The 14312-nt window shown below is 42.3% G+C and overlaps 2 protein-coding genes and 1 long non-coding RNA gene across 4 annotated transcripts; all 3 read left to right on the forward strand.

Annotated features, from left to right (window-relative positions):
- The first annotated feature begins 1818 nt into the window (after window positions 1-1818).
- LOC123507551 lies at window positions 1819-4902 on the forward strand. Its single transcript, XR_006675680.1, has 4 exons — window positions 1819-1911; window positions 2735-2801; window positions 3462-3505; window positions 3831-4902. It is a non-coding gene; the product is annotated as an uncharacterized LOC123507551 (long non-coding RNA).
- Window positions 4903-5158: 256 nt separating this feature from the next.
- On the forward strand, window positions 5159-7407 carry LOC123507547 (whey acidic protein-like). Its single transcript, XM_045260478.1, has 5 exons — window positions 5159-5758; window positions 6158-6295; window positions 6542-6671; window positions 6946-6995; window positions 7199-7407. Exons 2-5 carry the CDS (start codon window positions 6293-6295, stop codon window positions 7289-7291), a joined length of 276 nt encoding a protein of 91 aa, XP_045116413.1. The 5' UTR covers window positions 5159-5758; window positions 6158-6292; the 3' UTR covers window positions 7292-7407.
- Window positions 7408-11242: 3835 nt separating this feature from the next.
- Window positions 11243-14005, forward strand: LOC123507557. 2 transcript variants are annotated; one of them, XM_045260483.1, is made up of 4 exons: window positions 11243-11389; window positions 12196-12319; window positions 12637-12710; window positions 13211-14005. In XM_045260483.1, the coding sequence occupies exons 1-4, from the start codon at window positions 11387-11389 to the stop codon at window positions 13301-13303; spliced, it is 294 nt and encodes a 97-aa protein (XP_045116418.1). In that variant the 5' UTR covers window positions 11243-11386; the 3' UTR covers window positions 13304-14005. The 2 variants fall into 2 exon arrangements, with proteins under 2 accessions (XP_045116418.1, XP_045116417.1); XM_045260482.1 differs by having other exon boundaries at window positions 11271-11389; window positions 12193-12319.
- Window positions 14006-14312: the final 307 nt, after the last annotated feature.

The raw sequence follows: 14312 nt of genomic DNA on the forward strand, positions 1-14312 counted from the left end.
ACCACTTTGACATGAAAAGAAACATGAATCTGATGTGAACTGTTGTTGATTGGTGTTGTTAAAGAATGATGAAATAAACCACTGGCTAAAACATAATTTGTATTGTATATCTTTCTTGATTTCTATTATTAATTCATTCTTTATTAATAGAAGAGGACCACTGTCAAGGGTAACAATGCGGAGTTTTCAGAACTAATCCATCAGATGTCACCGCTGCTACGTGTCTCTTGCTGACATGAGCTAAATTGTTGTTATATCCCAGGCACATACAGATGCATAGAACATGGATTATGATGATTCTGTTGACATTCTGTATCTACTTTTAGGTATTCTGTATGGTTAATTTTGGGAGAAGTTCGTGAAAACGGAAATTTTTTTTTTGTGATTATCTTGTAATGTTGCTATCAGTATCTTATATACTCAGGGAGGCGGTGGCATAGTGGATAAGGTGGTGAGCGTGGGATCGGGCAGACGTCCACGCGTTGGTTCGAATCCCACCACGTACAGCCTTAAAACACTGTCATTTGTCGAGTGTCACCATGATACCCAGGTTCTAGGTGGTTACACTCAAGATGAGCTTGAGCGGTGATATAGGCTCTAATATGGGTACCACTATAAATAAGATTGCCTGCGCCACTAATGGGCGGAAGCTGAACAGCGCTTCCCATACACTCTTCAAGTGTGCCTACAGGCGCTATAGGCCTTACCGTAAAAAAAAAAAAAAATACTACAAGTCTACGATCTATTGATTTGGACAATGAAAAAGGTAAAATCGTTAACTGTACTATACATTATGACACAGCTTACTTAGTAACATCGTGATATATGGGTATAGTTATTTTCGTGGAAGAAAATCAAGCTCAAGACGCGGCAAAACAATCGAGCAGAGACTAAGCATATCACTGGCCAGCTGTAAAGTGAGGAGAGAGGAGTATGTGAAGTTCTTCTCCTCCTCATGGTGCAGTGGTATGGACATTACAGCAGCAATTAACTTTGTCCAACAATGAGTTTAAGTTAAACAGGTGGCCAGCCAAGGTTGGGTTACAGCAACACTCTCGCAAGGATACTCGAGTTGCCTATTCGTAATTAGAATGGTTTCCATATACAAGTAAGTTGAGCTGCGTAGTTTGGACTTTTAAGTGACACTGACATGTTGTCTTCATGTTTACTGTGGACTGAATTAATACATTTCCGATCAAGGGTGTACTCTTTGGGAAATGTGGAGATGGCCAAACAAATCTTAATGCCAGTTTACGAGAAAATCAACTTATAGACATTTGTTCATGAATAGAGTTTGCTTTTCGCCTGAGTTACTAAGAAAGAATTACGTAGAAAATAATATTATAACGAATTATTGCATCTCTAAGTTTATAGAATGACACTGGAGGTATGTTCTATATTGTCATAACTCCTGTGGGGGGAATAGGCGAACCACCTCCACCATCATCACCACCACTACCATCACCACCACCTCCACTACCACCCTAACCGGTTATAAAAACAACCTCGGCCTGTTGTTGACTGATGTTAACTGAAGTTTACAGAGAATTGTGAAGTAAAAAGAAATATCAAATATACCTGTAATTTGTCCCACGCACACACACACACACAAAAAAAAAAAAAAAAAAAAAAAAAAAAAAAAAAGTTATCAATTCTCAAACTAGGAAAAGATTCAGGATATGATTGAATATATGGGAGAGAGAGAGAGAGAGAGAGAGAGAGAGAGAGAGAGAGAGAGAGAGAGAGAGAGAGAGAGAGAGAGAGAGAGAGAGAGAAAGAGATTTTCTTGAGGGGAGGAAGAGGGGAAGTCCCCGAGTTTGTATATAAAGGGACGGGCATGAGGCGTTCCATCACAGCAAGTGAACACTCAGAGCAAAGCAGTGCAGAACTTGTCCCCGGGTGAGAAAGATGGTGAGTTGAATGCAAGAAATACTCTCAGTTTGCTTTACAGTTTTAGGAATTTTTCAAGTGTGCAGTGACTTTTGGAAAACCCTAAACATTCATCTAATCCTCTCTCAAAGATTAATATTAACGTTTGTGCTGGTAACCTGATTCTTGAAGTTTATTTTTCAGTCATCTACTCCTTTAGCTATTAGAAACACACACACACACACACACACACACACACACACACACACACACACACACACACACACACACACACACTGGGGCCGCCGTGGTACAGTAAAACCACGGGCGCTTTGGAGGCTAAGGGGTCGCAATTACACGAGTTGGAATCCTGGCTACGGTTAGAGTGTAGGAAGGGCTTCCTCTCGGGGTAACTTTTCCCTAGCTGGTGAGCTTTCAAATGGGAATTACTGAAAATACCTCCTTCAGTTTGTAATTCCCGTAAAAAGTCCACATCGGACAGACGTCCACGCGTAAGTTTGAATCCCACCACATACCGCTTTGAAGCTATGCCATTTGTCGAGTGGTTTAAAGTTACCTACATGTCACCATGATACCCAGGTTCTAGGTGGTTACACCTAAGATGCGCTTGGGTGGTGATATGGGCCCTTAATATGGGTACCACTTTAAATAAAATTGCCTGCGCCACTGACGGGCGGAAGCTTATCAGCGCTTCCCATATATACAGGCGCTATAGGCCATATCTTAAAAATACACAAACACACACACACACATGTCTTCCAATAAAATTATCTTCAGTAAATATCAGAATATAATCATGAAGTAAATAAACACTGTAATGATGATAACATTTCTTTGGTGTCAGCATCGCGGCCTGTTGTTGCTGGCGGTGGTGTTGGTGGCGGTGTGCGTGACCACCAGTGAAGCAGGCGGTAAGTGCCCAGACCTATTGCCCCGGCCCACCTGGCCACTACCTGTGCTGTGACCGTGAGTACTTGCAGGAACAGTGACAGCAGTGTGATAGGTCGGCAGGAACATGAGGTGGTGTGTGGAACTCAACCTTTGACCTTGCAATCCTTAGGTTCGTATTCTCAAACACTTCTGTGCTTCACCTCAACTATTCGAAAAGGCTTTATTTAAATTTACACGAATTCTTAAAGTTGCTTTTACGGTTGTAGAGGCAGAGTGACGAGATTTCTACATTGTTAACTGGAGAAACAATTTTGAAAACTCTACTATCTTTGTGGCCTTGGAAAGTAGTCGTGGTGAGAGGGCAAAGCTTTTCTGAATACGGACCTTAGTGCAGCAAGGTCAAGAATAAAAGGAGACCGCACATGGGACGAAGATAAAGGATGCACATCATAACATAAGGATGCTGTGACAATTTACTTCACAGAAGGTAACTTTATGCAAAAAGGCGCCTTGAAGTCTACCAGTGTTTGTTCTCTCCCAAGGTCTCTCAGCTCCTTTCTTCTCCTTTCTTCTCTCTCTTGCTGACGTTCACACACGAAACGAAAGGTTCTATTGTTATGAAAGTTGTTACAATCTCCAGCGGCCTTGCATTAATATTTTGTTTCTTTTCTTATCAACAGGAAACCCTGGCATATGTCCAGTAAACCCTCGCTGCCTTGGAAAGGTAAGCACTCACAGCCGGGGGACTGGCACTCTCAGCCAGCCCGCCATGCTGCACTCAGTGATACACTCAGCCGCTATAATGATTCATACTCTTCATAAGCTGCCACTACACTTACCAACACACACCTATAACTTCATGAAAACCTCTCCAACTATTACAACACTCATGAAAGCACTTTGGAAACCCAGATCACTTCACTGAGTTGACTGAATTATCACTACAATCATGAAAGCACCCTTGATAAAACAACAATTTTGCTGCTCGTGGCTGGCGCCCTTCCTACAGGAAAAGAAGAGTCTTCTCCTAATGTCTGTCTCTCTTACAGTCATGCTTCTCCGATCAACATTGCTTTCCACACCAAAAATGCTGCATTACTCCATGTGGCCGGCTAGCGTGCATAAATGTTCGTCCGTATGGGCGCCGCTAACCAGCACCAGCACCGTCACCACCACCGCCATTTTGATTTGAGTTGCTGATTGATGTTGTTAAAGATTTATGAAATGAACCATTGGCTAGAATATAATTTGTTTTGTATATCTTTCTTGATCTCTTTTATCAATTCATTTTTTTTTATGGAAGCGAGCCACTGCCAAGGCCAACAATTGAAAAAGACCCTCATATTGCCAGTTTCCGCACAAAATCGGTACAAAAAAAAAAAAAAAAAAAATAGAACAAATGCTTTGAAACTTTACTTTTGATAAGAGCTGATTCATAAAAAGGAGGGAAACACCGAAGCAGACAAAGCGCTCTAGAGTGTACAAGAGAAACTAGTAAACTCTTGCACTGCAGAGGTGGACAGAATGAGAAAAAGAAGAAAGTCTTGTGCTGTGACACCATGAGAGGAGAGGACACATGCAGTTAACAAGAACAGAGAAGTTTACATGGAAATAGTGGTGAAGAGTCAGAGATGCAACACCCTGGCACTGAGAAATGGGCAGAAGACGTTTTCATGAATTCAATGACAACCTAAGATAGGAATTTATAAAAGAGCCTGCTAGAATGACTAGAACCAAGATACCGCATTTAAGAACGTCAGTAACTTCAACGGGAGCACATTTCTATTTGAATATGAAAGCACAATTAAAAACTGCAATATCTTTCAGTACACAGTGTGCTAAAAGTAATGGAGATGAGACGTTCAGGAATGTTTTAGAACACGCCGACCAGTAATTGTGATGTGTGTCTTTCCTGCAGCCTTGTCACTACGATCCAGACTGCCAACCACACCAGAAGTGCTGCCATAATTCCTGTGGCGGGAACAGGTGCACCAACGTTCGCCCCCACTGATGTCACCACCACCACCACCACAACTCTGACCGTAAAAACAAACTCGGCCTCATGCTGACTGTTGTGAATTGAGGTTTTCAGAGAATTGTGAAGTAAAAAGAAATATTAAATATACCTATATTTGTCCCGTACGCTTTTCATGACACACACACACACACACACACACACACACACACACACACGTCTTCCAATAAAGTATCTTCAGTAAATATTAGATACATTCATGAAGTAAATAAACACTGTAATGATGATAACATTTCTTTGGTGTCAGCATCGCGGCCTGTTGTTGTTGGCGGTGGTGTTGGTGGCGGTGTGCGTGACCACCACTGAAGCATACGGTAAGTGCCCAGACCTATTGCCCCGGCCCACCTGGCCACTACCTGTGCTGTGACCGTGAGTACTTGCAGGAACAGTGACAGCAGTGTGATAGGTCGGCAGGAACATGAGGTGGTGTGTGGAACTAAACTTAGATTCGCATTCTCAAACACTTCTTTGCTTCACATCCTCTATTTCAAAAGGCCTTATTTAAATTTACACGAGTTTTTAAAGTTGTTTTTTAGATTGTAGAGGCAGAGTGACAAGATTTCTACATTATCAACTGGAGAAACACAATTGAAAACTGTGCTAACTATCCTTGTGGCCTTGGAAAATAGTCGTAGTGAGAGAGCAAAGGGTTTCTGAAAGCGGACCTTAGTGCAGAGGTTATTTAACGGATATAATACGTCTTCATGAATTCAGTGATAATCTAACAACTACAAGGAACATAAGAAACACAAGAAAATGATGGAAGCTGCAAGACGCTGCCAGGCCTACACGTGGCAGTCCTTTATGAACAAAGCTACTCAACTCCTTCTATCATCCCCATCGGCACCATTAATGAGAAAACAACCATAAGAAGACGAACAATCATCACTATCGCTTGGGTCGTGGCGTCGCGGAGTGGAGTGAGGAAGAAGCTACAACACGGTAATAATTTACAAGTTAGGGTTAGGTCACCTTGCAAGTGTTCAGGCTCTCACAGGCGCTTGACCTCGCTGGCATGTGCAAGCCTTACCTCATACACGCACACACAAACACGCACACACGTAAATGTATCAGATCATTACATAATTATGTACTTGATGCACATGACAACACACACACACACACACACACACACACACACACACACACACACACATACACGCAGGTAACCGTAATATTATGAAAGCGATTCTTACTACATTCAATGTCATCCCAAACTTGTTCGAGAGAGAGAGAGAGAGAGAGAGAGAGAGAGAGAGAGAGAGAGAGAGAGAGAGAGAGAGAGAGAGAGAGAGAGAGTAGGAAAACATTTTTCCACACATGAGCAGTGGGCTTCCCCAGGAGAGGGTCGTCCACATCCTATAAAGGAGGCGGGAGGGACTCTGCAGTCACTGTCTCTGCTTCAGCCAGACAAGCAGCAGCAGCAGTAGCAGCAGCACCGCTACTCAGCTCCTTCCCTCCTCTCTCTTACACATCATGGTGAGTGACACGCACACACTCAACACAGTGATGCACTTTTCAAGCTTCATTCTTGTGCTTGGCAGTGAGAGTTGTTTGTCTTTGATTGTATTGTCCTAAGGTAATAAAACCCATGTAACACAGCACCAACAGCTACAATACACATTACTGACTTGTTCAATTTTCTTTCTTTTCTTTTTCTGTCATGTCAAAAAAAAAGTCAATCAATATTTGAATGCCAGACAAATGTTCTTCATATGGTGACAGAACCGAGTCGTGTGCGTGATGGTGGTGGTGGTGGCGGCGGCGGCGCTGTCATCTGCCAGCTCCCATTCCTGCAATACCTTCTGCGATGACCCAGACATTGACGCCGAGGGGCATTACGTGTGTTGTGACAGTGAGTATGCCCCGTGTGATTCTGGCTATAGCTGAGGTGGTTGTTACGGTGTAGCTGGGTTCAGTTTCCTCCTTGTCCCTCTTCTAGCTACTTTAAAAACCAATGCATTACTCGTAGTTTAATCTTATCCTCATTATCGACAGAAAATGGCCACTTGTCATTCGTCCATTACAATTATTTCTTTATTTATTCTGACTCACAACTGAAGACTCCATGCATTTGGGAGTTGTAGTAATGAGCTGGATTGAAATAATATTTTTTTTCTTCTCAACAGGTTACCCCGGCACGTGTCCACCTATCGTTTTCTGTAACTACGGCCAAAGAGTAAGCACTTGCTAACCAACTCTGTCTGCTACGATACAGTCTTCATTAACTTATCATTAAAATTAAGGAAACACTGTTAAGCATACCACTTACTTCCATTAGAAACTTGAAATATCTCTACTAATACAAATATATATACATACAGTAATTTTAAATGTTCAAGAAAGCTTCCAAATATGGACTGTCAACTCTCTCTCCCACAGAGGTGTCACTACGATGGTCAGTGCGGGCCGGGCTCCAAGTGCTGTGACTCTCGCTGTGGAAAGAGGTGCATTGCTTATCCCCCCCTCAAGTAACACCACCACCACCACCGCCGCCACCAATGACTATGGAGAAGAAACCTCGTCCTATTATTGATTGTTGTCAGTTGAAGATGTGAGAGGTCTTTCAAATAAATGATTGGTTTAATGGACTTGTAATGTGTTTTGCATATCAGCCTCTCATGATTCCACTCGGGCTAAAACACCTTACGTAATAACGGCCAACCATGCATACTTGTATATAAACAATCATGTAAAATTCAAAGAGAGAGAGAGAGAGAGAGAGAGAGAGAGAGAGAGAGAGAGAGAGAGAGAGAGAGAGAGAGAGAGAGAGAGAGAAAATAGATTTTAACTGAACGGTTTGCTCCACATCCTACATATCAAACAAATGGGAGGGACTCGGCAGTCAATGTTTCTCATGAAGACAGACAAGCAGCAGCAGCAGCAGAAACAGCGGCAGCAGCATCAGTCCTCAGCTTCTTCCTTTCCTCTCGTTCACAAATCATGACTAGTGACACGCCAGTGATGCACGTCGCTGCAGTGAATGACCCGCACACACTCAACACAATCATGAATCTTTCAACCTTCATCCTTGTGCCTGCCTGTGAGAGTTACTTATCTTCCTGTCTGAATGATCGTTAACTGGTCTCTTTCTCATACAACGGAAGATGAGCGCCTCGAAATTTTCCCCTTGAAAGAGTTGAAGTCATAGAAAGGAAGGTGGAGATACAGAAGCAGGCAGGTAGTTCGATGGTTTAATAGAGAAAGGAACCAATGACTGAGAGTACTGGTTGACTATTGCATTAGCAGGAGGACAGGAAAGAGACATAAAAGGAAGTATTTAATGAGGTGACAGCTGCCTCAATGGGAAGTTCACAGCATCCCCTTAACCAGTGCAAAACAGACCAGTGCTGGAGGCCTCACAAGAAGTAATTAGCGTTTCAGCAGATGTGTACCGCCTCCCCAATTATCATGGCATTTTAAAGGCATGTTCTTTAATGTAGCGATGGTTTACCATGTCATAATCGGTCACATTGGTTTTCAAGGATATTTTTGGTTTTCCAAAAGAATTTAACATATCACTTTGGAAGTTGCTTAGGTTTTTAAAGTATTTTTCATTTTCTTATTCTGATGAACAAATTGTGGTGTCATTTTTTTTTTTTTTACTTACTTATACCATGTGGGTTTTCACGGGAATTTCTGGGCTAAAGGGGATACTTTTTGGGGTACCTCCTATCTCAAAGCTCATCCGCTGGGAAACCGTTGCCCCGAGTGAGGAAGCCCAACCTACACTCGGACCGTGGACAGGATTCGAACCCGTGCGCTTGGAGACCCCTCGGACCCCAAAGCACGCATGGTTCCACTGTACCACGGCGATAACCAGGAGAGCTGAGGAGACTTAAGCTTGTGAGGGAGCATCGTGCAAGTCTTTTTTTTTTTATGGTTTTTTTTATGTTATGGCCTACAGCGCCTGTAGGTATACTTGAGGAGTATGGGAAGCGCTGTCCAGCTTCCACCCATTAGCGACGAAGGCAATTTTATTTATAGTGGTATCCATATTATGGCCCATATCACCACCCAAGCGCATCTTTGGTGTAAGGCAGTTCCACCTCCACCTAGAACCTGGGTACCATGGTGACATGTAGGTAACTTTAAACCACTCGACAAATGACAAAGTTTCAACACGGCACGTGGTGGGACTCCAACCTATGCACACCATCTTGTCCACTATGCCACCGCCAGGGTGTTGCATCTGTCACTCTTCTACCGCTACTTTCACGCCAACTTCTCTTGTGTTCTTGTTAACTGCATGTCTCCTCTCCACTCATGGTGTCGCAGCTCAAGACTTTCTCCTTTTTCTCATCCTGCCCACCTCTCCAGTGCAAGAGTTAACCACTTCTCTCAGCCATTCATACCTTTCTCTGGTAAACTCTGGAACGCCATTGTTTTCTTCCGTTTTCCCCATCTTTTATGACTCAGGCCCTGTCAAAAGGGAGGTTTCAAAGCACTCTTCCTCTGTTTCTCCACCGATTCTGTATACAAACTGGCAATATGAGGTTATTTTTTTACATTGTTGTTACCCCTGGCAGTGGCCCTCTTCCATAAAGAAATTAATTGATAAAAGAAATCAAGGCGGCACGTGGTGGGATTCGAACCTACACATGGAGGTGTGCCCGATCCCACGCTCACCATATTATCCACCACACCACCGCCTCCCTGTTTTCAGTTATGTCACGCAGTCCGGATTACAGAGAAAAGGCGAGACTCTTTGAACTTTCTACTGTAAACTCTTCCTGTAAATTCCCCAGAGGCAGTTTAACGAGTTCCAACCAGCTACTGCTCCCCAAGACTCCTCCCCGAACCGGCCTCCTCCAACGTGTACCCCCCCAGCCTTCCAATCCCCCAGCCTGCTTGGCGCATGGCTCAGCTTTACTGTTTCTGTGAAATGGTTGGCTTGAGGTTGGTGGCTCGCGCGTGAAGGTTAAGGTGGTGGTGGAGGTGTGGGATGGTGATGGTGGTGGGGGTTGTGGCGGAAGTATTATTATCATTATCATTATTATTGTTGTTATTGTCGTTATTACTATTATTATTATTACTACTATTATTATCATTATCATTATTATTATTATTATCATTATTATCATTATTGTTATTATTATTATTATTATTATTATTATTATTATTATTATTAGTAGTAGTAGTAGTAGTAGTAGTCGTAGTAGTAATAGAAAAAGCAGCAGTAAAAGTAGCAGTAGTATATATGGCATAGTAAAATTTGTATTGGTAACGGTATCATTATTACAAATACTTCTGCTACTACTATTACTCATACTTCTGCTGCTACTACCACTACATCATATCACTACTACTAATGTTACTAACAACACCATTATGGTCATTACTATACTCTTACTACCTTTACGTAATAGATACGGAATTCTTCAACACACACACACACACACACACACACACACACACACACACACACACGTATTGTAGTGGTTACATAGAGACATGACCGCCAGTAATTGCAGTGATTGTAACTAATTAGTAGTCACTATAAACAAGTGTCGGTGGAGGTAAGCAGACGGTGTAAAATCTGTTCTCTGACCAAAGCTTGTACTCTATTTACATGCTTCTGACATCAACAACAATACACTATCAGTTAGAGGAAGAAATACAAGAAAATGCGGAAATTCATGAGAGGGAAGCTCACCTCTGGATACAGCGTGCTACATTCCTCCTCGGTCTTCTTGTCCCCCGATCAGCTGTGCAACGTCATTTTCTATTATTTATAATAAAAGAGCATTTATTATTTTTAGGGTTAACTATTTTTTATTCATCACCACTAAATTTAACTTATTGCTTGCATGTGAGGAATGAGGTCACATATTTTTCCTAGGCCTTTAAATTAGTTCTATAATAAACAATATACATTTTCGACTTCCGTAACTTAAATACTGAAAGTAAATAAAGAAAATTCTAAGTTCTCCAGAAATGCAAACGAAAGGTACAAGTTATTGTTTTGACTATCACAGAAAGTGGACATTTTAGCAGATTTTAGCAGACATTTCGTCCGATACCCTTGGCCCCTCTCCATCGTCCCTGGGTTGCTGGGAACGGCCCCATATGAGTATATACGCGTAGATTCTTAGATGAGTGCGGGGACCTGGCCTTTGGGCACGTGCCTGCTGTGCCCTGGCCCTGAAGGAGAGTGAAAAGTTGCATCAGATACAGAAAAAAAATAGTATCCGTATCCCGTCCACCTCCACATAGCGGCCCGAGCCCGAGCCATCTCCCCCCCTTCTCCTGCATCAGCGCCTGCATTATGCATATATATACCTATACGGCCGACGACACATTCCGCTGCTTTCCGCATTATAGTTGCAGCAGATTACAATAATTATTTTAAGCGATCACCCAAAACCTGTACAGAAGAGAGAGAGAGAGAAAGAGAGAGAGAGTAGGAAAATACTTCTACATATGCGCAGTTGGTCTTCCCGGGAAAGGCTGCTCTAGATATATAAAAGAAGCGGGAGCGACTCTGCTGCCACTGTCTCTGCTTACAACAGACAAGTAACAGCATCAGCACAGCTCCACAACTCCTACCCTCTCTCTCCTTTACACATCATGGTGAGTGACACACATTAACTCAACACAATTATGCTTCATTCTTTTGCCTGGTTGTGAGAGTTCTTTATCTTCCTGTCTGAATCTGCATGTCTGTCTATTTATCTGTCCCTCCTTTTTTTGTCTATTTACTTCTCTTTTTCTCAGTTTGTCTCTGGTTCCGTTGGTTCATGTAACAGGTGAAGCAAAGTGACGACAATTAAGACAACACGTGTGACAAAAAACACAGAACCGTTATTTGGCTTCTTTTAGAGAGGATCCAGGGAGAACACAAATATACCAATAGAAATCAAAACCAGTCAACGTTCTCAAAATTCTAAACCGTTTTCGTGTGATAACTGAAGCTTAAAAAAAAGAACACCGACAATACAATCATTTTAATTTTTTTCCTGCATATTCCAGCCACATAAACTAAGAGAAAGCAGCATTAAAAGCAAATGAATTAACCCCTACAGTACCGTGACGCGTTTACATATACATTCTGCTTACTACTTACCAATTTTACAAAGCTTCAGAATCTAATGTGGGGATTGAACTAGTCAAGACTCTGGCCATTAGTCTTCTGACCTCCATAGACCCTTCATAATGTACATAAAATCGTCTAGTAACACCAGAAGTTCATGATAAAATATGCGTTCCAGTACTGAAGAGGTTAATATGTGTTATGAAATTCCAGTGAGAAGTGAAAGCGTCTATGAACGACAGACAGACAGACGAGCAACACACAGACACACACATACATTATATAACGCCAGACAAATGTTCTTAATGACAGTGATGGTGTTAACATTACATTTCTATGGTAGCAGAACCGAGTCGTGTGCCTGATGGTGGTGATGGCGGTGGCTATGTCCGTTGCCAGCGCCTCCTCCTGCAGCACCTTTTGCAAGGACCCGTACCTTAACATCCAGGGAGAGTACGTGTGTTGTGACAGTAAGTGTTCCCTGTGTGTCTGAAGGAACAGTATGAGTGTCACCGCTTTCTTTCCCCCTCCAACCATACCTGGAAAGCATATTCCATACACAGACGGATAAAGTTCCTGTACATAGCAATTTGGGGCCTGGGGGAGTGAGAAATGTGGTGTAGACGGCTCAAAATGAATAATCTGAGAGAGAGAGAGAGAGAGAGAGAGAGAGAGAGAGAGAGAGAGAGAGAGAGAGAGAGAGAGAGAGAGACGTTACTACTACTATTACTTCTACTACTTTTGTTACTACTATTACTGCTTTTACAATTCGATCGTCCACCAACAGAAAATCCCGGCACATGCCCCGAACGAGATGAGTGTCCCCCGCTCGCGCAAGAGGATGTTCGCCAAGGAATCAGGGTAAGGAGGAGGAGGAGGAGGAGGAGGAGGAGGAGGAAGAGGAGGAGTGGTAAAAAGAAAAAAGAAAAACACTACCTTTCCGAAGCAACAAACAACAACAACTACAACTACATCTACCTACTAATACAACTACCATTTCTCCTCACTCATCTACTACTAACACTAGAGTAACCTTAATAACATCAATCCACGGAAATAAAATGAATTAATCAGAATAACGTAAGAAAGAAAATGGTAGCTTTTAACCCCTTCAGTACTGGGACGCATTTTTTCCATGAGTTTTGGGAGTGATTAGACCATTTTATTGACATTAGGAAGGGTCCATGGAGGTCAGAAGATTAATGGCCACAGTTTTTACTATTTCTAATCTCACACATAAGTTTCTGAGGCTGTAGAGAATCACCAGATAGTAAGCAGAATGAATATGGAAGCGTGTCATAGTAATGAAGAGGGTAACTCCAAACTAATCTAACATGTTACATTTCTACTTCTCTCCACAGTTTTGCCACTACGATCCAGAGTGTCACCCAAATGAGAAATGCTGCTTTGATATCTGCATCAAACAGAAAGTGTGCAAACTTGCCGATCCCTAATAAGGAATGTAATAACTATATCAATGCCACCACCACCACCACCACCACCACCACCACCATCACTACAAGACCCCTATCGCAAACGTTCTGGCGTCTCACTTCCACCTTCAGCAAGATTTAAAAGAGTGGAATTTTCAAGTCTTTTCATGATTCCAACGATGGCTTAAGAAACACTCTACATCATACATAAGAAAAATATCCATGAGAACTCCATTAATAAGCTATGTGGCCTTTCATATCAATCCGAATGAGAATAAATTAAAGCCAGCATGAAATTTTAGAGGGTGTTGTCATGATTCCGGCGACAGATCAGCAAGAATTTACCATCAACAGAGAAAAACAGCCATCAGTCCCTGTGGTTCTTGGAAACAGTCCTGCTGAGAAAACAACGCCTTTCTAATTAAAGTCTTCGAATCTTTAAGTGACTGGCTGAAGTGTCGACATGAAGCCATCTCTTGTTGTTGCTTGCTATTGTTTCACTGTGCTTAAAATCTGTTCTCATTTAAGGCAGTGGTTCTCCAATCTGTGCTGGGCGTACTGTACCACTGGGCTTTCCAAGTGGGACGCACGCCACCACTTTAGAGAACGTATACGAGATTATTGTTGATTGCAGTGACTGATTTTTTGAGAATTGTTTATTTTCTGTCTGTCTTTTTTATGTTTCTCAGCTGATCTTTTACTTCATAAAATTGTTGATCTTTCTTTTTTGTCTTTTTGTTTTTCCTTGACTGAATTTATTGTACAGTTCAGAAAATTCTGAGTTAAAGTAAAATATAAAAACTGACGCTAAAGAGAGAGAGAGAGAGAGAGAGAGAGAGAGAGAGAGAGAGAGAGAGAGAGAGAGAGAGAGAGAGAGAGAGAGAGAGAGAGAGAGAGAGAGAGTAGGAAAACGATATCGCACATGCGCAGTGGGCCTTCCCTGGAGACTGCTCATCATGTATAAAAGAAGAGGAACTTAAACCAAGCACCACCACCACCACCACCACTCAGCTCCTTCCTTCCCTCTCGC

This window comes from Portunus trituberculatus, chromosome 22 (genome assembly GCF_017591435.1).
Source record: "Portunus trituberculatus isolate SZX2019 chromosome 22, ASM1759143v1, whole genome shotgun sequence".
NCBI classification, from domain to species: Eukaryota; Metazoa; Arthropoda; class Malacostraca; order Decapoda; family Portunidae; genus Portunus; species Portunus trituberculatus.